Source organism: Lynx rufus, unplaced genomic scaffold, assembly GCF_022079265.1.
Source record: "Lynx rufus isolate CCGP_SWC_20201006 ecotype Redwood Valley unplaced genomic scaffold, mLynRuf1.p SCAF_11, whole genome shotgun sequence".
NCBI lineage: Eukaryota > Metazoa > Chordata > Mammalia > Carnivora > Felidae > Lynx > Lynx rufus.
Window position 1 is genome coordinate 14310586 of NW_025814825.1, and position 24672 is coordinate 14335257.

Here is a 24672-nt window from a genome sequence, read left to right on the forward strand (position 1 = left end):
CCCCTATACTAGCCGTGGGGATAAATTCCTCCCTAAGGCTTCAGGAAGAATTGCCAAATCAGCGGAGTGTCCCATACTCCCTGTCCTTTCCTCTTTTGCTTCCTGATTCCCCAGTGTCCCTTGCTGTCTCCAAATGTGACCTCCCAAGCCCTTCTTTTCAGAGAGCCAGATTCTAAAATCTCTCCCTGAGAAACTACTCTTATTGATTAAACCATGGTATACAAGGGAATACTATGCAGCTGTGGGAATGACTGGGAGGCTTTAAAACACATGCCTTTTTGTTGGAGGGGGGCACTTGGGTGGCTCAGTCCAGCATCTCTCTTTTTTTTTTTATTAACATTTTTTTTATATTTATTTTTTTGAGAAACAGAGTAGGACAAAGTGTGAGTGGGGGAGGGGCAGAGAGAGGAGACACAGAATCGGAAGCAGGCTCCAGGCTGGGTAAGTGGTCAGCACAGAGCCTGATGCGGGGCTTGAACACACGAACTGTGAGATCGTGACCTGAGCTGAAGTCGGACGCTTTCTCAGCCTCAGATCTTGTCTCAGATGTCATCTCCGATCTTACACACACAATTTTTGGTTCCAAAACCAAGCCTAACATAAAAAGGCATACATTTTTTTTTTAAGTTTATTTGTTCACTGGGGGGAGGGGAGAGGGGCAGAGAGAGAGAGAGGGAGAGAGAATCCCAAACAGGCTCCCTGCTGTCAGCGTGGAGCCTGATGTGGGGCCCAAACCCAGGAACCAAAAGATCATGCATGACCTGAGCTGAAATCAAGAATCAGATGCTGGGGGCGCCTGGGTGGTTCAGTTGGTTGAGCGTCCGACTTGACACCTAGTGAGGCCAGAGGCTGGAGGCTGGAAGGAGGACACAGTGCACTTGAAACCCTTTCTACCAAACTTGTCCCCGCATAGATAACCCACCAAGTATGGGTTCTTTGATTCAAAGTCCTTTCACTTTGATGGTCTCTACTCCCAGTTTCCCTTGGGGAAGAGATGGAGCTGGGGTTAGTATTTCACAGCGGGGAAACCGATTCAGACTTTATGCGTTTGTGGTTAGCTGGCCTTGAAGTTGGGAGAACCCAGATTTTTAGGAGATTCCTAAACCGTATCTCCACCCCAGACCCCTTTCCTGGGTCCAGACTCTTGTATCTGACAACCCATTAGATATTTCTACCGGGATGTCTCTCAGGCACCTCAGCATGTCAGAAAAGCCACATCTTCCTCCAGCCACACCCGGTTCCCTGTTTCCCAGTCCCACTGAAGAGCACCATACACTCCATTATCTAAACAGAAATCTGGTGTCACCCTTAATTATTCCCCCTCCCTCACCATCCTCCAACTTACATGCCCCCACCGAGCCCTCGGGCCTGACCTGACATCTCCCAATTCTGTTAGGGACTCCAACTCTGCAGCCATTCCCCCTAATCTAGGCATCCAGCATCTGCTAACTGGGTTACTATAGCAGTCTCCAACCTGGATCCCACTCCAATTCATCTGTGGCGTTGCAGGCAAAGTCATCATTCCAAAATGCAAAGCTCATTACATCATCTTCCGGCTTAAATCCTTCAGTGGCTCCCAATTATAATAAGATAAAGTCCAAACTCCTTACTGGGGCTTACAAGGTCCTACAGGATCTCATTCCATTTTTTCCCTCCTCTCATGTAAAGTCATCTGGGTTTGGTGTTTTTTGTTATAAATAGATTTAAAGTTACTGATTCAGTTTATTATAGTCTATTCAGATTCTTAATTTTTTCTTGTGTCTGTTAAGTTATATTTTCTAGGAAACTATCCATTTCAAATTTATTGGCATAAAGTTGTTCCCAATATTCCTATTTTTAAACTTCTGTAGTATCTAGTTATATGCATCTAAATTTTCTAATATTATTTATTTTTGCTCTTTTTATTTATCATTTTGGGTTATGATTTTGATCTTTTTTTTTTCCTCCAACTTCTTGAGGCAGATGTTTAGCATATCGTCATCCTATAATCTGTATATAAGTATGGGAGTTGTTAAGGAGTTTTAAGTTTCCCTTTGGCTGTGTCCCATAAGTCTTAATATTTAGTATTTTCATTATATTCAGTTCTTTAAAAACATTTTTTTAATGTTTATTTTTGAGTGAGAGAGAATGTGAGCAGGCAAGAGGCAGAGAGAGACAGGGAGACACCGGACCCAAAGCAGGCTCCAGGCTCTGAGCTGTGAGCACAGAGCACCATGCGGGGCTCAAACTCACAAGCAGGGAGATCGTGACCTGAGCTGGAGTCAGACGCTTAACCCACTGAGCCACCCAGACGCCCCTATCATGCTCAGTCCTAAGCATTTAAAAATTTCCAGCATGATTTTTTCCTATAACCCAGAGGTGTGGTTTAAAATCCTCAAATGCATTTTAAATCTTTTTTTTTTTTTTTTTGTGAAGACTGTTATATTAATTCTTGGGTCACAAAATCACTTCCCGGTTTGTCCTGGATGCTCCCCAGAATTTCAGTTCCCAGAAACATGCTTTTTTTTTTTTTTTGGCTTTGGAACCTTTGCATACACTGCAGCCTCTGCTTGGGCCCCCTCCCCTGATGTTAGCTCCTACTCAACATGCAGACCTTAGTGGGTTTTTTGATTTAAAAATAAATCATTTCCTCTGCAAGCCTGCCTTGAGCTCCCAAATCTGCATTGGGTGGCCCTTCTGCTTTTCTAAGTGCTCTCATACCCGTATGTACTTAACCTTGTTTCCTTTCTCTAGAATACAAACTCCTTGGCTGGGTTTTGGAACCATGTGAATGGTTTTGGAACCATGTGAATGGTGGTGCCTGGCACATAGCAGGTGAGCAGTATAGAGTTGTGGAATGAATAGAGCAGCTCACACCCTCTCATTTGCTGGTAAAAATTCCCATTCTGAACCACAGAGAACAATCCACAAGCATCGCTCCTTTTCTCTTCTCAATTATAATCATATCCATAATGTCTCTCTTCATGGTTAGGGTCAATCTCTGGCTGTTCATTGCACCCTCCTCCATGCCGTCCAGGTTCCTGGGAGGCCTCGTTTCAGGAGTAGGGCTGGGACTAGGCTGGACTCAAGCTGCCTCCCCTTACCTGCTCCAGACCAGAATCCCTGTGCTGAGCCTTCTTGCCAGCAGGTGGCACTTGAAGCCTGAAAGCTGAACTCTTGACTCTTTCTCCTTCCCTTTCTGAGCGTCTTGAGGGCACATAACCTGGCTTGGGCTGTGCTCAGGCTTGGAGAGGATGCTCCAGTTGGGGGACCTGGCTCCTGGCTCCTATGCTGCTGTCCCTTCTTCCCTGTTTGGTAGCAGCTGTTGCCTGGATTTCTTTTGTCTTAGACTCCCATTCAGTTCAAGTGCGTATACTCCAACCATAGCTAAAATTGGGTGGAGTATTGAAAGCTATGAATATGATTTTTGAAGAGCATGCATGTTCTTAAGCCCATTTTTCTTAGTAACCTTGTCTTTCTGCTTGTCCACATTCTTTCTGCTTGTCCTCATGGATGATGCTGAGCTTAGGGTCACAAGGAAGCCCAGTAGCCTGGGTCCTCTCTACCTTTCTTTCCCTCCCTGAAGCCTAAGGGCTAGAACTAGAGAGTTCTTTTTGTGTCTTAAAGAAGTAGAGAACAGCAGCAAACATAGAGAATGGCTGTGGGTATGTGAGAGGAATTTACTGAGGCATTGCTCATCACTTTTACATTGTCCACGAGCTATTTATTTTAAATGTCTATTTATTTTTGACAGAGAGAGAGTGGGGGAGGGGCAGGGAGTGAGGGGGACTAAGGATCCGAAGCAGAGTCCAGGCTCTGAGCTGTCAGCACAGAAGCTGACGCGGGGCTCGAACTCACGAACTATGAGATCATGACCTGAGCCGAAGTCGGATGCTCAACTGACTGAGCCACCCAGGTGCCCCTATATTTTTTAATGCTTTTATTTTTGAGAGAGTTTGAGCAGGGGAGGGACAGAGAGAGAGGGGGACAGAGGATCTCATGCATGTTCTGTGCTAATAGCAGAGAGCCTGATGCAGGGCTCGAACTCACAAACCGTGAGATCATAACCTGAGCTGAAGTCAGAAGCTCAACCGACTGAGCCACCCAGGTGCCCCCGTCCAAGAGTTATTTTAAAATTAGCTTCTGGCGGTGGACCATTTCGTTGACCATGTCTCTGCTCTGGGTCTGAACTTTGTGGGTGACAGTCTCACAAACATTACATGGATTACAGCAGTGGTGTTAGGGGTGGGCCAATGATCCTTGGGAGGGGGAGGAGGGACTACTAATCTTGTCTGGAAGAGGGTCCACGAGGGCTTCTTAAGTAGGGAACAGCTGGAGTGGAGTCTTGAAGAAAGAGGGGAAGGTTATTCTATTTAGGTAGAAGAAACAATCTGAATAAAAAGAGAAGCACAAATCAGCCTTTTGTATCCCCCAGTGCTTCCAGCCTACCCCAAATGCTGCCTACTGAAATCCTCTCAAGCCTGCTCACATGCCGCCTTGCTCGAGGACATCCTCCTCCAGGGTAGGGGACCCTGGGCTCTTCTGGGTGACTTAGCTTGTACCTCTCACCTGCACACTTACCTGATTGTGCCAAAGTGTGGCCATCCTGTCTTCTTGAGCACCTGGACCTCCTGTGCTTCCTCAGGCACTTCCAGGAGCTAAAGTTGGAGTTCCACGTACCTGTGATAAGTGGCTGCCCTTGACCTTGGGCTTCAAGATGTAGGTAAGATCTTTACCCTCTCCTGCTGTGCTCTGGCTCTCCCGCTTCAGTGAACCCAGGCCAAGCAGCAGGTCTCTTCTTGGAGGGGAATGAATGCCCCATAAAGGTTGTGAATGGGACTTCTCTTCCAGGCTGGAGAAATGAGGGCTGCAGAAACGAGGGATTTGGGGGTTCCGGGACAAATTTAAGAAAAGCTTACATTTTGCTGATGCCTCCACCTGGGTACCAGGTATACATATCCCAAGAAAGGAAAGAGTGGAAGGTAGATGAGGTGGGTGAGTGGCAAGCTCCTTTGAGAGAGAATCTAACCTGCTCCCAGAAAGGATGTTGGAAATGAACTTGTTACATTGCTCTAGAGGAAACACTGGGGTTGGTACTGTCCTTGTGGAGCCACAGGTGCAGACCCAGGCCTCTGCTCTTATTTGGCTGATAAACACTCCCTAGCAGCTTCCAGGCCTCACAAGAAGCACTGGGTTTTTGGTGTGGTTGTTTCATTGCATTAGACTCGAGACACTCTGATGCCAGGGAGCATTACCTGGAGGTTCTGGAGGAGAACTGAAGGAGAGGCTTTTGGGACCTGGAAGAAAACTTAGAGCCCATTACGCTCAACCTGGTCATTTTACAGTTGAGGAACCTGATGGAAAATTACTTGCTTGTTCAAGGCCACACCGAGTTAGTGAGAGCTGAGTCCATATAAAACACTGGTTGCTGTGGCTCTTAAATTTAGATCCACCACACCGGATGATTTCTCATACTCCTCTACCCATCTTAGTTCCTAATCGTGGGGTAGGAGAGATCAAGGACTATGTACCTGGCCCAAGATGAAATGACATCCAAACTGTGCAGGCACAATGCCATCATTAACCTCCAAATGCCCTCACTTTTTGTTTGTGCCTAAAGTTGCCTTTCAACAGGAAGAACCAGACTGTGGTAGAAAGAAAACAGGTCCGCTGCTAGCAGGGTCTAAACCCAGTGGAGAAATGAAATGAAAAGTACCCCAGAGGATCCTAAAATAAAAGAGACAAGAGCCTTTGCAGGGGGAGTTTATTGCAAACTGTTATAATTAAAGTGATATTTTACAAGTGTTTAAGACAGAGGGCAGACAGGCTCTGAGCCAGGCCTCGGCTTTAGAGGCACATTCCTGGAGGGGAAATGGCACTTGCAGGGAACACGAACTCAATCACTACTGCTCATTAGGCACAGAGCATGATGGAGTCCTCTTAGGAAGCCTGGGAGGAAGACGGGAGTGGAGAGCCATGAAGCAGCTACTTTAAATTCCAAATCTTGCTGTATTCCCACTGTGCACATCACCTTCTCGGAGCAGGCCTCAGAGCCACCCTGGGGACCGACACGGATCCTTCCTCTGGCTCAGGCTTCCCACCAGCTCAGGATGCCCGGCTCTTCCTCCTGACCATTCACCACAGACTTCCTTTTGCCTTTCAGAGGTCTTCCCAACTTGTGGCTTAAGAATACCAGCAGGAGGAAAAGCCGGAATGTTCTTAATGTGAATCCACAGCAAGAATGACTCGAGAACTGGATGTTTCCCAGGGTTGGCAGGTACATGGATGCATTCTCTATCCATAGGGTGCCTGAATGCATGGTGCTGATGAAGGTGCCAAAAGTCTGAACTTTGAGGACTTGTTCAGGTTTTTGAGAACCTAGGTGGATAATCACTGGGCAGAATCAGAGCCGAGCAGAGATGCTGGGACAGGGGAAGGGTGGAGAGGGAAGACTGGTTGAATCCCGAGATCATTCCCAGGAGGAAGGGAGCACTACTTCCAGAAGCAGCAGCAGGAAGGATTGTGCCAAGGCTCTGCTCAAGGGGCCAGGGTGACTTGGGTGGAGGAGGAGGCCCCTCTTGCAGTTTTGGTTACTGTTTTGGCAAAGCAAAGTCCCAGGCAGTTTCTTGTGCACATTTCCACATGGCCTGCATGAGGCGGGTGAAGCCCATGTCTTTGGGCTTCTCTAGTCCTCTCATCAGCCGCTGCTTCATGATGGAAACAAATTCCTTATTGCTCAGCTCCCCATTGCCTAGAGGAAGAGGCAAACACAACAGAGATAAATGGAGGCCTTGGAACAAAGACACTGAGAAAATTCCATTGTTCACACCATGTGCAATCTCACAGCTAAATTCAATTCTTTTGGCTTAAGATGAATGGTTTGTTTCTTCCTTGATGTTTCTGGTTACAACTCAGTGACAGTTTAGTGTAGTGTGACAAAAGTTGAGTGAGAATATATTATAGGTCAGGTTCTATGCTAGGAGTTGAGAATAAAGACGTAAGTAAGACTTTGTTCCTTGAAATACTCCCAGGTTGTGGGAGAGACCAATACATTATTTCAACACTATGGTAAGTGCCATAACAGGGTAGACAGAAGATGCTATGGGGGCACAGAGGAAGATACGGAACCCAGGCTGGAGGTGGTGCAAGAACAGAGCAGTAAAGACTTCTGGAGGTGACTCCTAAGTTGAATCCCAAAGGATGAGCAGGAATTGGCCAAGTAAAGGGGAGTGCGGTGGGGGAGGCACTCTAGGTAGTGGTATTCGCATAAGCAAAGGCTCAGGCAGGGAGCAACATGGCTGCTGAACTACAAGTAGTTAGGAATTGTTGGACACGAGGGTGGGGACGAGTAAGCAGAAGAGGCAGGCAGGACAGAGGTCCCCAAAGGTCTTGTATTTTCATGAAAGGGTTTGTGCTTCAGCTTCTAGGTGGTGGAGACCCAGGAAAGGACTGGAAGTAGGTAAGTGAGATGGAGTTAGATTTCCACTGTGGCTAGATCTCCCTGGCTGACTATGTGGGGATGGGACTGGAGAGAGGCACAATTGGAGTACCGGAGTCAGTCAGGAAGACTGTTGTCTAGGTGAGAGATGATGATGGAGGGTTTTCATGGCAAAAACCAAAGTCAAAATCTGGCTTTGGGGTAAGCCCATTTTCTCATGGCCTCCCATTCTACCTTCTTCAGTGGCAGACTCTCAGTTCTGGAAAGGAACTTGGAGAACATCTGGTTTAACCAAAGGTCAATCTCTTCAGCCACACAGAACAGTAACCACTTCAATAGTAGAGGACAGTTACCCTTTGGCTACATGCCCAGGGGTAAATGTCTCCTGATGAAAAGAATGGCACCATTACTGGAAGTGATAAGGCAACAGGAAACCAGCAAATGGACTTTTACTAATGATCAGTCTGGGAAGAGAGTGGAACGTAAGAATACATGGTTTACTTCTATAGAGAGAACCTGAAAACCTAAACTGGCTCATGTTTTCTGGCTGAAGAGAGTATGGACAGCCTCAGTGATACCTCACAGCAGGATCAAACAAATAAGCAAACCCAGGGAGACCTAATCTATGGTATTCCAAGTCAGGAAAGTGATTGCCCTTGGGAGAGGAAGTGACTGGAAGGCAGCACCAGGGGGCCCTGTGGTCCCGCTAGTATGCTGTTTCTGGGTAATACTGGTTACACAAGTGTGTTCAGTTTTTTTTTTTAATTTAGCAAGTTGTATACTTATGATATTTGTACTTTTCAGTATGTATTTTATACTTCAATATAAAGAGTTAAAAAGTAGCCTGGCTGGCTGAAAAGTAATCAATAATATGGTTTATTAAGAATGTAATTAAAAAAAATTATTGAAAAAAAAAAAGAATGTAATTAAGGGGCACCTGGGTGGCTCAGTCAGTTAAGTATCTGACTCTTGGTTTCATCTCAGGCCATGATCTTGCAGTTTGTGAGTTCAAGCCCTGAGTCGGGCTCTGTGCTGACAGATCGGAGCCTGCTTGGGATTCTCTCTCTGCCCCTTCCCTGCTTGTTGTGTTCTCTCTTCTCTCTCTCTCTCTCTCATTCATAAACAAACAAACAAACAAACTTAAATAAACTTAAAGAATGTAATTAAAAGAACAAAAAGGTCTCAATAAGATTATTAATATTTTTATAATAAAAAGCTTATGACAAAAAAAAATGTAATGCCATTTAGACTACCGTGGGATTTGCTTCCTGCTTCCCCTAAGGCCACAGCTGATCAATTTGAATGGCTCCTGTTACTTTGGAAGCAGGTATATGACTGAATGTCATCTGTGCACATGTGTGATCTGTGAGTGCAACTCTGAATTCTGTGGTGAACAAATCTGAGAATTCAATGTCCTTTAGCATTTTGACCTAAGCTCTAGCACTGGTAGAAAGAACAGTGTCTTTTAAATTTAATAGATACTTCCTTTTTCTGCAGATTAATAAGCCCTAGAGATGTAAATGATTTTCTAAGGGTGATTCAAGTAGATACTGACAGTAGATTAAGAAAATAAGCCCCAGAGATGTTAAACGATTTTCTAAAGGTGATGCAAGTAGACAGCGACAGAACCTCCTTCTGAAAGGCTGGAAAATAAAACTTCATTTTCCAGGCCTTCCTAGGAGAACAGGGAAACTGTGAGGCTGGTTGCCTTTTTTCCCATATTTACTTCACAGATCAGCTCTCTGGCTTCAAAAATTATAAAATGACATGTTTTTGGGAAAAAATTCAAACCACCTAAAAGTGGTAAGAGTAAAAACAGAATCTGAGGAAAGTTAACCTCTTTAGAGCAGTGCTGTCCATTAGAACGGTCTTTGATGAGAAACGTTTAAATAGTCACACTTAACTAGTGGTATCATATTGGACATGGCAGCACTAGAGAATAACCCACGCCTACCTGAAGGTGAGGCCATCTTCTTGTCCTAACCCTGGAGTTTTCTTTGACTCAGACCTAGGTTGTGGGTGCAGATGGGAGGTTTAAATAACTCAAGTTCAACTTAATAACTTCAGTAACTTAAGTTAATGAACACCTGTTATGTGCAAAGTACTTACTCGAGGTCCTAGGGAGGGGTTCAAAGGTGAACAGGGGACTTGTAACTACCCTTAAAAAGTTCACAATTTATATATAGCAGCATTATCTACAATAGCCAAGATATGGAAGCAGCCTGAGTGTCCATCGCCTGATGAATGGATAAAGAAGATGTAGTGTGTGTGTGTATACACACACACACACACGCACACACACACACACACACACACACAATGGAATATTATTCAGCCTTAGAAAAGAATGGAATCTTGCAATTTGCAACAACATGGATGGAGCTAGTGAGTATAATGCTAAATGAAATTAGTCAGAGAAAGACAAATGCCATATGATTTTACTCATATGTAGAATTTAAGAAACAAAACAAACAAGGAAAGGGAAAAAAATATACATATACAGAGAGAGACAAGCAAGAAATAGACTCTTAATTATAGAGAACAAACTTGTGGTTACCAGAGAGGAGGGGGTGGAGGGACGGGTGGAATAGGTGATGGGGATTAAGGAGGGCACTTGTGATGAGCACTGGGCGGTGTATGGAGGTGTTGCATCACTACATTGTACACCTGGAACTCATAATGCACTGTATGCTAACTCACTGGAATTAAGATAAAAACTTAAAAAAAAAAAGCTCACAATTTAATAGGGAAGTTAGGTCACATATGCAGAAATAGAGTGTAACATGCAGTAATGACAACAAATTGAAACAAGGAATGAAAAAGCCGGAGTGATTCATTATGCTGGGACCAGAACAAAGGTTCACATAGGCGGGGACTTCTGACCTGGTTCCTGGATTCCATTAGCCTCGCTTCCTAGAGGGAGATGAATAATGAACCCTGGCTGTGAAACAAACAGTGGATGTCCTATAGGACAGAGGGAGGCAGCACCGGTTTGATTCAAATCCTGGTTATGCTATCTACTACCACCTATGTGATCCTGGGAAAATTACCTCACCTCTCTGAGTCTCAGCTTCCTTATCTGGAAAATGTGGTGAATAAGAGTTCCTACGTCAGAGGATTGCACGAGCAGCTTAGCACAATGCCTGGCTCTTAGTAAGCACTGAAAGAAAGTGTAAGCCTCTATTGTGAATATCAGTAGTAGTATTGTGTCAGGCGCAACAGCTGAGAAATGATTCTAGAGCAGAACCAGGATCTTTGAACCGGGCTAACCTACGGAGTGGTCACAGACACAGCAGACAGCTGCGAGCTGGATGGCCAGCATGGAATGTGAATGACTGAAATGTGCCTTGGAGAGATCAATACCACCTTCTTTTCTTTCTTTTCTTTTTTTAATGTTTATTTATTGAGAGACAGAGTGTGTGCACAAGTGTGCACATGAGTTGGGGAGGGGCACAGAGAAGGGGAGAGAGGATCTGAAGTGGACTCCACGCTGACAGTAGACAGCCCAATGCGGGGCTCCAACCAACCACGAGATCATGACCTGAGCCAAAGTTGGATGCTCAACTGACTGAGCCACCCAGACACCTGGTACCACCTTCTTTCTAGACACATTCAGATAACTGCGAATCGTGTGCTCCTAATCTACTAAGCAGCAAAGTTGGGTCTAATATTTTTGTTTCCATTTTTAAGATCTTTGTGGTCATAAATTAACTTCAGCCCACAGGCAAACTGGAATTATAAGAAGAAATGGAAAACACAAACCAGGACCTGGGGCTACGTTTCTCAATGTCATGAGGCTGAGGGCCGAGCTGTTGCTGTGAGAAAGGGGTAAGTTGAAGAGGTCGGTATTAGTACCCTGGGGCTGTCTGCTAGGCTCCATTATAAACAGTGTCTACAGCAAGGGCAGGCAGGCTCAGTTTTCCTGCCTGGCTTCAGAGGGCGCCACTCACCATCGCAGTCAAAGAGTGCAAACACCACATCACACACGTGGTCTGAGAGTTCCACTTTAGCCACTGTCCTGGCCACCTGCTGCATGGTCACTGAAAGAAGAAAGAAAGGTGCTGAATTAGCACAACACAAGGACTTTTGTTTTGCTTTCTCTGGGGAGACAGAAGTACTCAGTCTGGGAGGATAGAAGTACTTGGTCATAATACAAAGTTCTCAACTATATTTAAGTCATATTTAAGAAAATGATAATTCAGTTTTTAGCCCCAAACCCCCTTTCCTTTTCAGCTCAGGGTCCTTTCTTTTCTACTGCTGCTACATTTTAGGAGGTATATATAGTTAAGTAAGAATGCCTGATATTAAGTTCATAGAGACAGAAAGTGGATTAGGGGTTACCAGGGCTGGGGGCAGGGGGAGCAGGAAGTTAGTGGTCAGTGGGTACAGGTTTTCTGTTTGGGGTGATGGAAAAGTTTTGGAAATAGTGGTGATGATTGTACAACAGTATGAATGTAATTAATGCCAGTGACTTGTACACTTAAAAATGGCTTACTTGGCATCTTTTATGTTAATATATATTTTGCCACAGTGAAAATTTATTTTTATTTTTTAATTTTTTTAAATGTTTATTTATTTTTCAGAGAGAGAAACAGAGTGTGAGCCTGGAAGGGGCAGAGAGAGAGAGAGGGAAACACAGAATCAGAAGAAGACTCCAGGCTCTGAGCTGTCAGCATGGGGCCCGACACGGGGCTTGAACCCATGAACTGCGAGATCACGACCTGAGCAAAGTTGGATGCTTCACTGACTGAGCCACTCAGGTGCCCCCACCACAGTAAAAATTTAAAAGGTGAAAATCTACAAGATATTTAAGGATGGGATTCTAATGGTCTAGAGCATGCACTGGTGGCTTTCCTAATAAATTATTACCATAAGAGTGCCTTGAAAAAAACCAAAGAATGCCTGAAATTACAATAGTCTCCTTCTTGGCATTTCCTGCTGGCAGGAAAGAATCTGATGATAAAAAGTCAGGGGAATAAGCAGGCAGCAAAAAAATGGGAGGTGGGGAATAAGGAGGCTTGTGTCCGTACACTAAGGCTTCATCCTTCGGTTACTGATCGACAGCTAAGTACCTGCACGGATGAGCTCCTGGCCCCTCCTCCCTCCAGGCCTTCCACTGGCCACTTTGCCTTTGCCAACTGTGCCCTCAGGATAACAGTGGCCCCCATCTCCCTAGTTCAGCCTTTTTTGTTTTTCTTCTTCCAGACTTCAGCAGAAAATCTCTTCTCTCTTGCCATTTTCTCTTTTTCTGACACATTTACTGTTAAACACTGGCTATCGTGTGGGGTTCTCATGAAAAACAAGCCAGGAAGGGCTAGGCCATTTCCACTGCCTTTTTCTCCCATCTGTCCTCAAACCTGATCGAGTGGCATGGATATACACTGCTATTGCTTATAGACATACCCTTTTTTCCCTTTTTTCAGGCACACTCTTAAGTGAGGTAAACCCTGGAGGAAAGAAAAGGATTTTTACTTATCAATCACTTAGCAATGAAGTGTTCCCTCTAAACGTCAGATTAGATTGATCCAGAAGCAGTGTGAACTTGAACTAGAGTCAGTGTGCCTTCTCTGCTGATTTCATTGCTGTAACTTCAGTTCTTTCCTGTGATTTTCTTCTGCATTTGACCTTTCACTTCTCCTCTGTCACCTCCATGTCAGGAGGTATATGCCAAGGTCAGCAGACACAAATACCAGAGCAATGCGGAGGTGCAAGGGGATGCGGTAGGAAAACTGTGCTTGGAGTCACAAGACCTGAGCTCTGGTCCCAGCTCTTCCTCCACCACCTTGCTGTGTGACCCTGATGAAGTCACTTGATCTCTTTATTTTGTTTTTTAAGTTTATTTATTTTGAGAGCGAGTGTGGGGGAGGGACAGAGAGGGAGGGTCAGAGACAGAGGGAGGGAGAGAGAATCCCAAGCAGGCTCCACACTGTCAGCACAGAGCCCGATGCGGGGCTTGAACTCACAAACCGTGAGATCATGACCTGAGCCAAAATCTAGAGTTGGATGCTTAACCTACTGAGCCACCCAGGCACCCCTGCCTGATCTCTTTAGATTGAATTTTTTTATATTCTTATGAAGGGATGCCACAAGATAACGGCTGAGGTGAGTTAGTAGCGCAAAGAACAGTTTATTGGTGTTTTCTAGAATCTGAGGGTGAGGATGGGGGTGGAGGGATACAGACAGCTGAGGATCTGTGTGACGGAGGCTAGAACAAAGCTGTAGGCGATGCCTTGGTGTTCAAAGCCTCTGGCTTGAGGGGGACGGCTGCCCAGGAGGGCGGGAAGACCCAGCTTTCTCATCCTGCACCGGGATGTGAGTTAGGGTGAAGGAGGAACAAATGTCCCTTGGAACTGAAAGACTGAAGCAGAAGCTATTTCAGTGGAGGTTCGTGAGATGTGGTTTAACTGCTCAAGGAGGAGGTGGAAACTCTGCACGACTGAAGAACTTCTAGGCTTTAAAAAAAACTCCGCCTTGTGGGTCTAGACACTTGATTTTCCCTGCTGACCCAGGAAGAATTGATTCCCGCTAACTAAACTGCCCAGGGAAGGAACAGAAATCAGCAGGCCAATTTACCACGAGAATAGTAACTGTTAAGAGAACTAAAATGATAACAGCTGGTTATTATGCTTGTCAGTTGGAAAATCTATGAAGGAAACTCAATTCGCCTCAGAAGATTGCCCAGTGGAAACAGAATCAGATCAGAAGAAACTGGATGCTCTCAAACTGTGCCTGAGAATTACCCTTTGCAGTATGTTCTGAGAAATGTATTCTAAGAAATGGATCAAAACCTGTTTAGTATTAGATAAACAGGAGCACTTGTTTATTAACCATTCCTTTTCCTGCATTTCACATCAATCCCAAACTTCCATCATCACTGATGACTAGCCTCTTTTTCTCTTTCCCAGTTCCTTCCATTCTCTCAGGGCAGAGTGCCTAATGTTGATTCCTCTTGATATTCACGTGCCCATCCTTCTCCCCATGAAGACAGGCCTTTTCCTCTAAATAAGCCATTAACTAAAATAATAATATCCAAGGATGTCAGTGAGAACTCTTGACAATTTTTAGTGAAAAACTCATTAAAGAGGTACTAAGTGGTTGTAGAATAGGGGCCTTGGGAGGCCATCAGCAGGAATGCCTCATTCCAAATGCCACCTCTTGACAGAACAGTTAGAGATTACATTCCATCTCACTTGGAGAGGGCTCTGACACCATTTGTACTATAGGGGGAAAAACCAGGGCTGCTGAGTCATTGTAACTCAAATCACTGGGATGCTAGCAGCCAGCAAACAACCTAGCTGGGGTGCCCTTTCCCCATCCAAGACCCTCAGGTCCCAGGGGTGTGAATCAGAGCAGTGGAGGAAACAAATATTTGACTAGCTGGTGAACGGTCAAACTGAGAGCTCTTGGGACAAGCGGGGTGACAGCAGATTACAAGCCATGTGCTTGAGAGCTGGTCCTGAGAGCTGGCTTATTCATATTTGCTTCCACATCCCCGAACCAGGAAGTCATAATTAAATCACAGCAAGCAGAACATCTCTCCACCCCCAGCGCCCCGCCCAGGTCTGACCTCCCCATGTAGACCAGGTATTGGTATTGGAATCTGGGTCTCTCTCGTGTGATGATGCTAATTGATTGATGGCTGGGATTCTAGTTTCTAATCTGAAAGATGTCCACATGGAACATGAACTCACCCTGGAGAAGGTCTATGTTTCCAAATGTGGAACAAGTGTGGCCCGGCTGCCTGAACAGCAGATGGACTTGAGATTGGGTGATTTCTACTAGGTTGGGATAGGGCAGAAGTGGGCTCAACTGGCTCTCAAAAACGGGGTATCCTTCAGCCTTTTGGAAAGTCCAGGCAGAATCCGAGTTGTGCCAGGTCCCCAGTTTACTCTCTGGCATGGTCCATAACTGGACAATTCAACAGTAGAAAGAACATACGCTGAGTCTGTGTGACTATAACGTCAGAAGCTACGTTACATAAAATTATTTACCACAACAGTCAAACAGAAGAAGGGAGAGTTCTGGAGGGATAAGGGCCCAGATACCCACTTGGAATCAGATAATCGTAGAACTAGAGGAAGCCTCAGAGAAAAGTGTGAAATCTAGAGAAGTTAAAAACCCGCCCAGGGTCACACAGCTAGCTGGCAGCAGAACTATGTCTAGAATCTAGGTCTCTTGACTTACAGCCCGATGATATTTTCCCCATACACACTGGGTCTACTTGAACCCTTATGTGGACAATACTAGTTCCCCCATGAACGTGTCACCCTAATGAACAGAGACAACTCAGATGAAAGAAATGCTGAACTGGAGAGTGCTCAGTCCTAGCGGGTGGGGGTGAATAACTGAATAGCTGGGGGGTGTGAGGAGTCAGCATTATAGTTTGATCACAGCTCTGATTGCCCTACATGTTGGAAGACATGAGCATTCCCTTGGAACTTACACTGATGATTTCAGGGACAACTTAAAAGGTTTATTAAACTGCAACCCAACGAAAAACATGTACAACAGAGGCGGCCCCGGGAGTTCTTCCCCACGGTCGCCTCTAATGCACAGATACAGCTATGAAGCGCATGACCCAGTTAGGAGCTGCCTGTCTCTTCCTAATTGCAAAGGTGTTTGGAAAGGTGATACGCCAAGTTGGGCTGACAGTCTCTAGCTGTGTGGCCATGTGATTATTCCTGCCTTCCTGGACTGCAGCAGAGAAAATGAAAAGCTGGCTTGCGACTGCCAAGGTTAAGTGAGGGGAGGAGACATTTCTGCTTCAGCCCTGGAAAGGATGATGATACAGATGCCTTAGTTTCTTAAGTCAGTCCCTAGATGGCTTTGGGGTTGGGGGGTGGCGATAGGGGGAAGGGTTTTCCCTTAAAGACACTTGTCCTTTATTTTGTATCTTCTTCCAAGATAACTTTGGCTAATACAACATACACATTTCAACCTGATTCTGGAGGGCAGGGGAGGCGGGAAGGACAGCATTCAAGGGAACTAGCAATTTAAGGAGCCAAGAGCAATGCGGCACACTAATAATGAACACGGTAACAGTTCCCTGTCCTGCATGGTGCTCTGAAGCTGCAGGCAGGCTGACCCCCTCTGCGTGCTCAGGTCGCCCACTCGCCAGAGGTGCTGCTGGTGGTCTTGGCTCCTGAATACGAGCACATAACACAGAGAAAACCCGCAGTCAGGTTTTCTGAACCTCAGAGCATCAGCCCAGACGACTGCTTCCATGGGCTTACATGCTTAATCTAGTACCAACTGCTTTACAGTAAGGTTTATTGCCATTACCCATCATTGTATCTGGCTTCGTCAAAAATCCTCATCAGGGGCGCCTGGGTGGCTTGGTCGGTTAAGCGTCCGGCTTCGGCTCAGGTCACGATCTCACGGTCTGTGAGTTCGAGCCCCACGTCAGGCTCTGTGCTGACAGCTCAGAGCCTGGAGCCTGTTTCAGATTCTGTGTCTCCCTCTCTCTCTGACCCTCCCCCGTTCATGCTCTGTCTCTCTCTGTCTCAAAAATAAACATTAAAAAAAAATTAATAAAAAAAATTATTAAAAAAAAATCCTCATCATATTTTGTCCACAAAAGCCAAGCATTTCTACCAGCACCGTTAGGTAGGGATTTCAGCTGACACACACAGTTTAGTAGTGGAGACCATATATATCATTAAGATTGAGAAGTGAATAGGAAAAATATCAGACATATTGATAGACACATGGATTACAGTCGAATAGTGTATATTTGGGAGGAGGTACATTTTTAATTCTAAAGGATTAAAGAGACGACTCTCCAGACTTGTGCATGTGTGGTAGTGGGTGATGTGGGGTGGGAGGTGGGGAAGTCAGTCTGAATAAAGTACTGAAAGCATGAAGGGATGCTAACACCTGACTAGGGAGCTAGAACAGAAAGCACAAGAGGGTGGTGAGAACATCACGACAGATTTTACAGAGGGCCAGTCAAGGCTGTTTGCAAGGAAACCTGTATAACCAAAGCCAGTTCTTATTTGGAGACCAATTTCCCATATTCATGCTTTTGCCTTTGACTCTTTAAAGTTTCATTCTTTCTATTTGAAAAAGTCACTTTTCATTAGGTAATACATTTACCTAGCTGTCCAGAGGCAACCAATATCTTTAGTTTTCCCAGAAATATGGATATAAAATCAAATATTCATTTTTAATTTCTTCCTCCTAAAACGGTAGTATACTAAATATATGGTTTTGCTTTTCTCGTTCAACAACGTATCTTAGAAAGAATTCCATACCAGTACAGACACAGTTTCTTTTTTAACAGCTGCACAGTACTCTACCGATGGGATACATCGTTCATTTAACCAGTGCCTAATTTATCCTAACCTCCATCTTGAGGTGGAGGCACCTTTTATTCCCCTTCCGCTTACAAAGTTACTTCCTTGGTGGACTACAGTCGTCAGCTTCAACAGAGTCTGGATCTCTGATAGCTAAAGACAGAGCAACTGATATATTTAAAATTTGGCTTACTGAGGGGCGCCTGAGTGGCTCAGTCGGGTAAGCGTTCAACTGCGGCTCAGGTCATGATCTCACGGTTCGTGAGTTCGAGCCCCGTGTTGGGCTCTGTGCTGACAGCTCAGAGCCTGGAGCCTGCTTCGGATTCGGTGTCTCCCTCTTTCTCTGCCCCTCCCCCACTCACCCTCTGTCTCTCTCTCTCTCTCTCTCTCTCTCTCAAAGATGAATAAACATTAAAAATTTTTTTTTTTAATTTGGCTTGCTGAAATTATATAAAAGGCGAAATACTGTCCACCTTTACAAGTGCTTTATGAAAGCTTCAGAGGCTTCTAAGGGCAGCAACCCTTAAAGTCCCCCCAAAAGCAGGGCTTGCAATAAATACTAGTCTCTATACTTCCTTAGTTGGTGGAATTTCTTTCTGATTCTTTTCCCAGTGGGATGGAATGTTGGCCCATTTTGTCCTTACTCATCTATTTATGTGGATTTGGGGCAGTTTATCCTATCCCCACACTCCTCTTTCTCCCACTGGTAATCATGAATCCCCAGAGCAGTGCTCTTCCTCCTTGGGGCACTTATATAATTTTACTAAATCACAATATATTCAAAGTAATGTAGTTAAGTCAGAATCAATCTTTAGAATTGCTAAGTGACTTTAAATTTGGGAAGATAAATGAAGTCTCTGCAGAGAAACTGCCTCATAAAGCAAATATTTCTTTCAGAACTTGAGCTTCCTTGCCTTCATCATGAATAATTTTAAACACTGATGACTCTGTCTTAAATGAATGGAATCCTGGCCAACATTCCTCTTCACATATAAACGTTTTTCACAAAATGCAATGATGAGCTGAAGCGCAGGGCTTGCCTCCCACAAACTTTAAGAGAATTTATAAAATAGGAGCTTTTTTCCACATAACCTGTTCCCCACACATCTTTGTGACATTCCTACTCCCGCTTTTATGCTACGCCTGTCTGGGGGATGTTCTCTCATATGGTTTGCTGTGAACTTTTCCCTATTTCCACTTTCACATATAAGCACTGAGTCTCCTACAAAATTCTCTAGGTTTCTCCAGCAGTGGGTGCCCTGTACCAAAGAGAACAACGGTATGAAAGTCAGTGAACCCGAATCTCTGCTCTCAGTTTTGTGTCACACTAGCTGTGATCTGAGCAAGCCATTTCCTTCATGTGTAAATGAAGAGATAACAATAAAGGAAGGATTTATTTATATACTTTTTAAAAGTTTTTTATTTATTTTGAGAGACAGCATGCGCATGAGGGGGGGAGAGAGAGAGAGAGAGGGAGAGAATTCCAAGCAGGCTCTGCACGAGGGTCTTGAACTCACGAACTGAACTATGAGATTGTAACCTGGACGGAAACCAAGAGCCAGACACTTAACCGACTGGGCCACCCAGGTGCCCCCAAAGGAAGGGTTTAAATGATTTCCAAGCTCCCTTCTCACACTAAAATTTTATGGCTGCCATATTATTTTTTAGATAACATGGCTTAAATCAGTTAAAATGTCCAGATCTTCAGAAGTCTTCAAAGAATGAACGTAAAGGTGTGAATTTCTGGAATTACGGCTGGTGTGGTGGGCAGAATTCTGAGACAGTCCTCAACATGCCCACCGTCTGGTAAATATATATCCTCTCTAATCTCCTCTCCTTGAATGAGAGCAGGATCTGTGAATATAATGGGATACCACTTGTGGGATTAGCTTAGTTTATATGGAAAAAGTAATGGGATGGTCACTCCCAAGATTACAATTATATAATAAAAGAATGCAATTCAGCATACTGGGGAAAGAGAGTCTCTTGCTGGCTGTGAAGAAGTGAGCTGCCATGTTGTAAGGGGAGGGGGTCACAGGGCAAGGAACTGCAGCGGCCCCCTGAGAGTGATCCCCAGCTGGCAGCCAGCAAGGAAAAGTCCTACAGCCGAAAGAAACGGAATTCTGCCAAGAACCTAAAAAAGTGTAGAAGAGGGCCCTGACCGGCAGATGAGAACACAGCCCTTCTGACACCTGTTACACTTGAAACCTTGTTAGGACCCGAGCGGAGAAGCCAGCTGTGCTGTGCCCAGACTCTGACTCATAGAAACTGAGGTAATGAATAGGTGTTGTTTTAAGCTGCTAAATTTGTATTATTGTGTTATGCAGCACGAAAGCGAAGTGGAGAAGGTATTTATGGTTGGGAATGTCCTTCTGAGGTTCCTGGAATCATACTTCATATACAGCTGTGCTCATTTTAGGGACCTTTTACAGAACTATCACTCTTCTGCAACTACTCTACCAAGTTCCACAAATTAGATCTTTAGATACACTGGCCAAAGTCTAATTAAGTTTTAAATTTCTTAACAAGAAAATAAATTAAAACTGCCACCCTGCTTTTGGGAATTGAACAGCACTGCTCTGATTTCCAATGTGACTGATAATTATGTTAGTTCATTTTCACACAAATTTGGATATAACTTTAGGCTATAACATGTCCATTAAAACATTACTACATTCAGTAAAAAACTGATTTAATTAGAGTGCAAGAATTTCAAATCTGGAAGAACTTTTGGAGATATTTAGTATCACTCTAACCTGAGGGTCAGAGAAGTGACTTGACCGTGGGATCAAGAAAATGAATGACATGGAAGGGTGATACAGTTCTCTATCACTCTCCCCATCACACTAGGCTTTTAATAGAGCATTTCCGCATCCTGTCCAGGATATGACCAGTAGAATTAATTCATCTGTTTATTCAACATTAAATGAACATCTACTATATATAAAGAATTGTTCTAGGATCAGAGCAGGACACAAAGATGTGGAAAACAAGGTTCATTGTCCTCAAAATTTTATGGTCTAGTGAAAACTCCCCCTTGAATGCTGAGGACAGTAGAGATGTTAACAGGGGTTAGATATTCCTAGGAAGAGAGAATTTAAGTAAGATTAATGCCTGCTGAAAGCAATGGTCTCAAGAATTTGGGGATGAATGATGAATCTTAGGAGAAGCTAATGACTTATAACTTCTAAACTGATATGAATCTCAAAAGTGACTGAAAAAAGCAGTAGATACTACTTCCTAAGAGAACAAAAGTAAGCCCCATGAGTTCCTAGGGTAATCTTTTTATTTTTTTAAAGTAGATTTATTTTTTAATTTTTAAAAGTTTATTTATTTATTTTGAGAGAGAGAGAGGGAGAGAGAGCATGTGCATGTACACGCAAGGGAGGGGCAGAGAGAGAGAGAATCCCAAGCAGGCTCTGTGCTGTCAGTGCAGAGCCCAATGCGGGGCTCCAACTCATGAACTGTGAGACCATTACCCGAGCCAAAATCAAGAGTCGGTTGCTTAACTGACTGAGACACCCAGGTGCCCCCTTTTTCTTTTTTGTTTAATAACTTTTTGCTCAGTTCCGATATTGGGATAGATTGTTTCCAGTCTATAAGCTCCTTAATAAGATAAACAGGCAGAAGAAAGACAATATCTAGGGGTTGAAAACCAGAACAGGCATCCAGGTACAGCTGTACTTTCAATCTGGTATACTAATACAGTATTGTCTCATTAACTGTCACAATAGCCCCAAAGTGATATTCTATTATCACCATTCTACAGATCAGGAAACTGAGGCTTTGAGAACTTAAGTTCAAGGCCACAAAGCTAATGAATAGCAGGGACTCAAACTCGAGTTTGAGTTTAAAACCAAAATTCAGGGGCGCCTGGGTGGCGCAGTCGGTTAAGCGTCCGACTTCAGCCAGGTCACGATCTCGCGGTCCGTGAGTTCGAGCCCCGCGTCAGGCTCTGGGCTGATGGCTCAGAGCCTGGAGCCTGTTTCCGATTCTGTGTCTCCCTCTCTCTCTGCCCCTCCCCCGTTCATGCTCTGTCTCTCTCTGTCCCAAAAATAAATAAACGTTGAAAAAAAAAATTTAAAACCAAAATTCATACTTCCAAATTTCATGCATATACTTAACTGTCGATAAATGCTAGATGTTAGGACAGTGTCTAAAAGTGTAACAAAGCATTGCCACACCAATGAGTAGAGGTGGTTATTAGAATCTGACAGGTCCACATCTGTATATCCTATGTTTCAATGTGGTGAACCAGCCAGTGTAGTATACACACACGTGTCCTCCTCTTCTGTTTTCTTGTTACATGACCTTATTTAAGTGACTTTAGGCTTCTGTGTGTTGGTTTCTGCATGAAGAGTAGTATGGTTAGAAAGGTGAAGAACACCTGTGTCTAGAAGACATTCCTATGTGGGGTAAGAAGCTAGATTAGACAACGACTCTAAGAGTCTATGTCACTATAAGGGATGCACTACAGATGTCAGAGGATGTCTGCAGAGCCTGGCCCTGAACAGACAAGACAACTGCGGAGGGAAAATGTCATGTCACATTTCATATTCGAGAGAAGGGCACTGACTCCAAAATGCCATAGTTTACCAAAAGGACTGTGTTCTACTCTTAGTCACAGGGAACTGGAAATAAATAGTCTAGACCCTGTCTTTCCTAAGCTACTTAAAAGGATGGTTCAAAATGGTGAAACTTCACTGCCTTCAGGGTTGTGTTTCAGCAAAGAGTTTCAAATTCCAGCAGCATTTTGGGAAATACTGAGAGACAACATGATGGTGTGGAAGGGATATACAGACTTTGGGATTAGAGAGGCCTGAGCTTGAATCCTGGCTCTATGTCCTTAGCTGGGTAACAATGAGCAAGCCACTTTATTTTATATTTCCTTACCCACAAAATGGGGGATAATACCAACTACCTTTCAGGTCTTAAGGATTAAGAGAGATAATGTCCAAAAAGCACTTAGAGTTATGACTGGCAGACAGAAGCTGCAATGAAATGATAGTTGCTGTTAGCGTTCCAGATGTGTGATGGCCTTGTAGTCCTCAAAATGACAATGCTATAGGATTCTTAGGGCTCAGGAGAGAGTGGCAGCTTATCTGTTAAAGATAGTTGTTCAGAATACAGGAGTTTGTTGTGTGTTAGAATTTACTCCATTACTAATTTCTAACTTCCCCAACAACCCAGTAGGGACCTAAACACCAAAAGACTAAGATTCCTTTACTCATTCAAAATAATAGGCTCAAAGAATATCAAAGCCACAAAGATTCTTAAAGGTCATCTATGCCATCCAGGTCACTTTGGAGATAAAGGTAACTGAGATCATTTGATATGACTGATACTTCAAAAAAATACCTGGGGATGCAAAGAGCATCCTGTAGGAATTATGCTACAGGCTTTATTAGTTATTCTCTTGACTGTCAGACAATAAGGTAAAATGTATGTATAGAATGACTATAAAAAATTAAGGACAGGACACCTGGGTGGTTCAGTTGGTTGAGTGTCTGACTGTGGCTCAGGTCATGATCTCATGGTTTGTGGGTTCGAGACCTGGGCTCGCTCCTCTCAGCGAAAGCTCACTTGGGATCCTCTGTCTCCCTCTCTCTCTGCCCCTCCGTCACTCACACTCTCTCTCTCAAAAAAGAAAAATTAAAAGAAATTAAGGGGGTGCCTAGGTGGCTCAATCGGTTAAGTGTCTGATCTTGACTTTGGCTCAGGTCACGATCTCATGGTTTGTGAGTCCAAGCCCTGCCTCAGGCTCTGTGCTGACAGTGTGGAGCCTACTTGGGATTCTATCTCCCTCCTTTTGCCCCTCCCCAGCTTGCTCTCTATCTCTCTCTCAAAATAAATAAAAATAAACTTAAAAAAATTAAAAAAAAAAAAAAAGGACAACCATGTCATAAATTATGATTTTCAATCCAAGTAGGGCATGAGTAGTAAAGCCCATGGACTATATTTGTGCGATTATTTTCCTGTGTTATAGTTCAAAGTACACAGGGGACACAACTCTACCTACAGGTTTACCAAATCTATAATATCCCGAGGTGCTCTATAATGGGGTTTCGCCATACCTGGAAACCTTTTATTCTCTTGGCAAGAGTTAGAATATTCTCTCTCTCTCTCTCTCTCTTTTTTTTTTTTTTTATTAAGTGGGCTTCACACCCAACACGGGGTTTGAACTCATGACCCTGAGGTCAAGAGTCACGCGCTCCACCCACTGAGCCAGCCAGGCGCACCAAAAGTAAGACTATTTGATGTTATACAAACCATAGCTCATTCTAGAGCTCCAATTCAATTTCTAACTTTTCCATCAGAGGATGTCATCAGGGAAGAAGTTGTGTTCAGTTTTTCATTACCTTCTTCAGCAGTGTAGGTAAATCATTCAGACAGCACTCTGAGAGGTTATATATCTAATTTTACGCCCAGTATGTGCACGAATAAGCAATAGAACCACTTCCTCTTAAGTGCTAAACAAGAGATGACCTATTGTGAAGACACACACTATTTCATGGAAAAAGGTTCTTTCTTCAAATGGTCAGAATTCACCAAGGACATTTCACACTTGCCTGGGAGGTGTTATTCCCACATGGGCCACGCAGAACTAAAGAAACAGCCTCAATGAAATTACTTATTTTTACTCTGGAGGGATTGGATCATGCTGTCATGTTGTGAATCTGTAGTTGCCACCCGCCTGGGTTCTCAAACTGTTCTGAAGACCATTAGCTCTGCAAGTTGTTAAAAGACATTTTGGAGCAAATCAAGTTTGGGAACTCTGTGGCTCTCTTGGAGATTAATAATGCACATTAGCATATTAAAGAGTTGGCAGGAGTAGTGCTGCAGGAAGAAATTCTGCATTCTCCAAACTTACTTGAACCATGGAACTTTTTTTTTTTTTTTAAACCCACAGAACCATTAACATATTGCAGTAAATAGTGTTCTTCACAGTGCTGTTTGGGA

General features: G+C 44.0%; 1 protein-coding gene across 7 annotated transcripts in view; it reads right to left on the reverse strand.

Moving 5' to 3' along the window:
* Nucleotides 1-5726: 5726 nt before the first annotated feature.
* Nucleotides 5727-24672, reverse strand: part of MICU1 (mitochondrial calcium uptake 1) — a 250242-nt gene continuing 231296 nt past the window's right edge. For all 7 annotated transcript variants that reach the window (XM_047072928.1, XM_047072929.1, XM_047072927.1 and 4 more), the window contains 2 exons: nt 11368-11457; nt 5727-6730 (listed from right to left, as the gene is read on the reverse strand). In XM_047072928.1, coding sequence (XP_046928884.1) covers nt 6570-6730; nt 11368-11457 — 251 coding nt within the window. In that variant the 3' untranslated portion in view covers nt 5727-6569. The remainder of the gene's footprint in view (nt 6731-11367; nt 11458-24672) is intronic.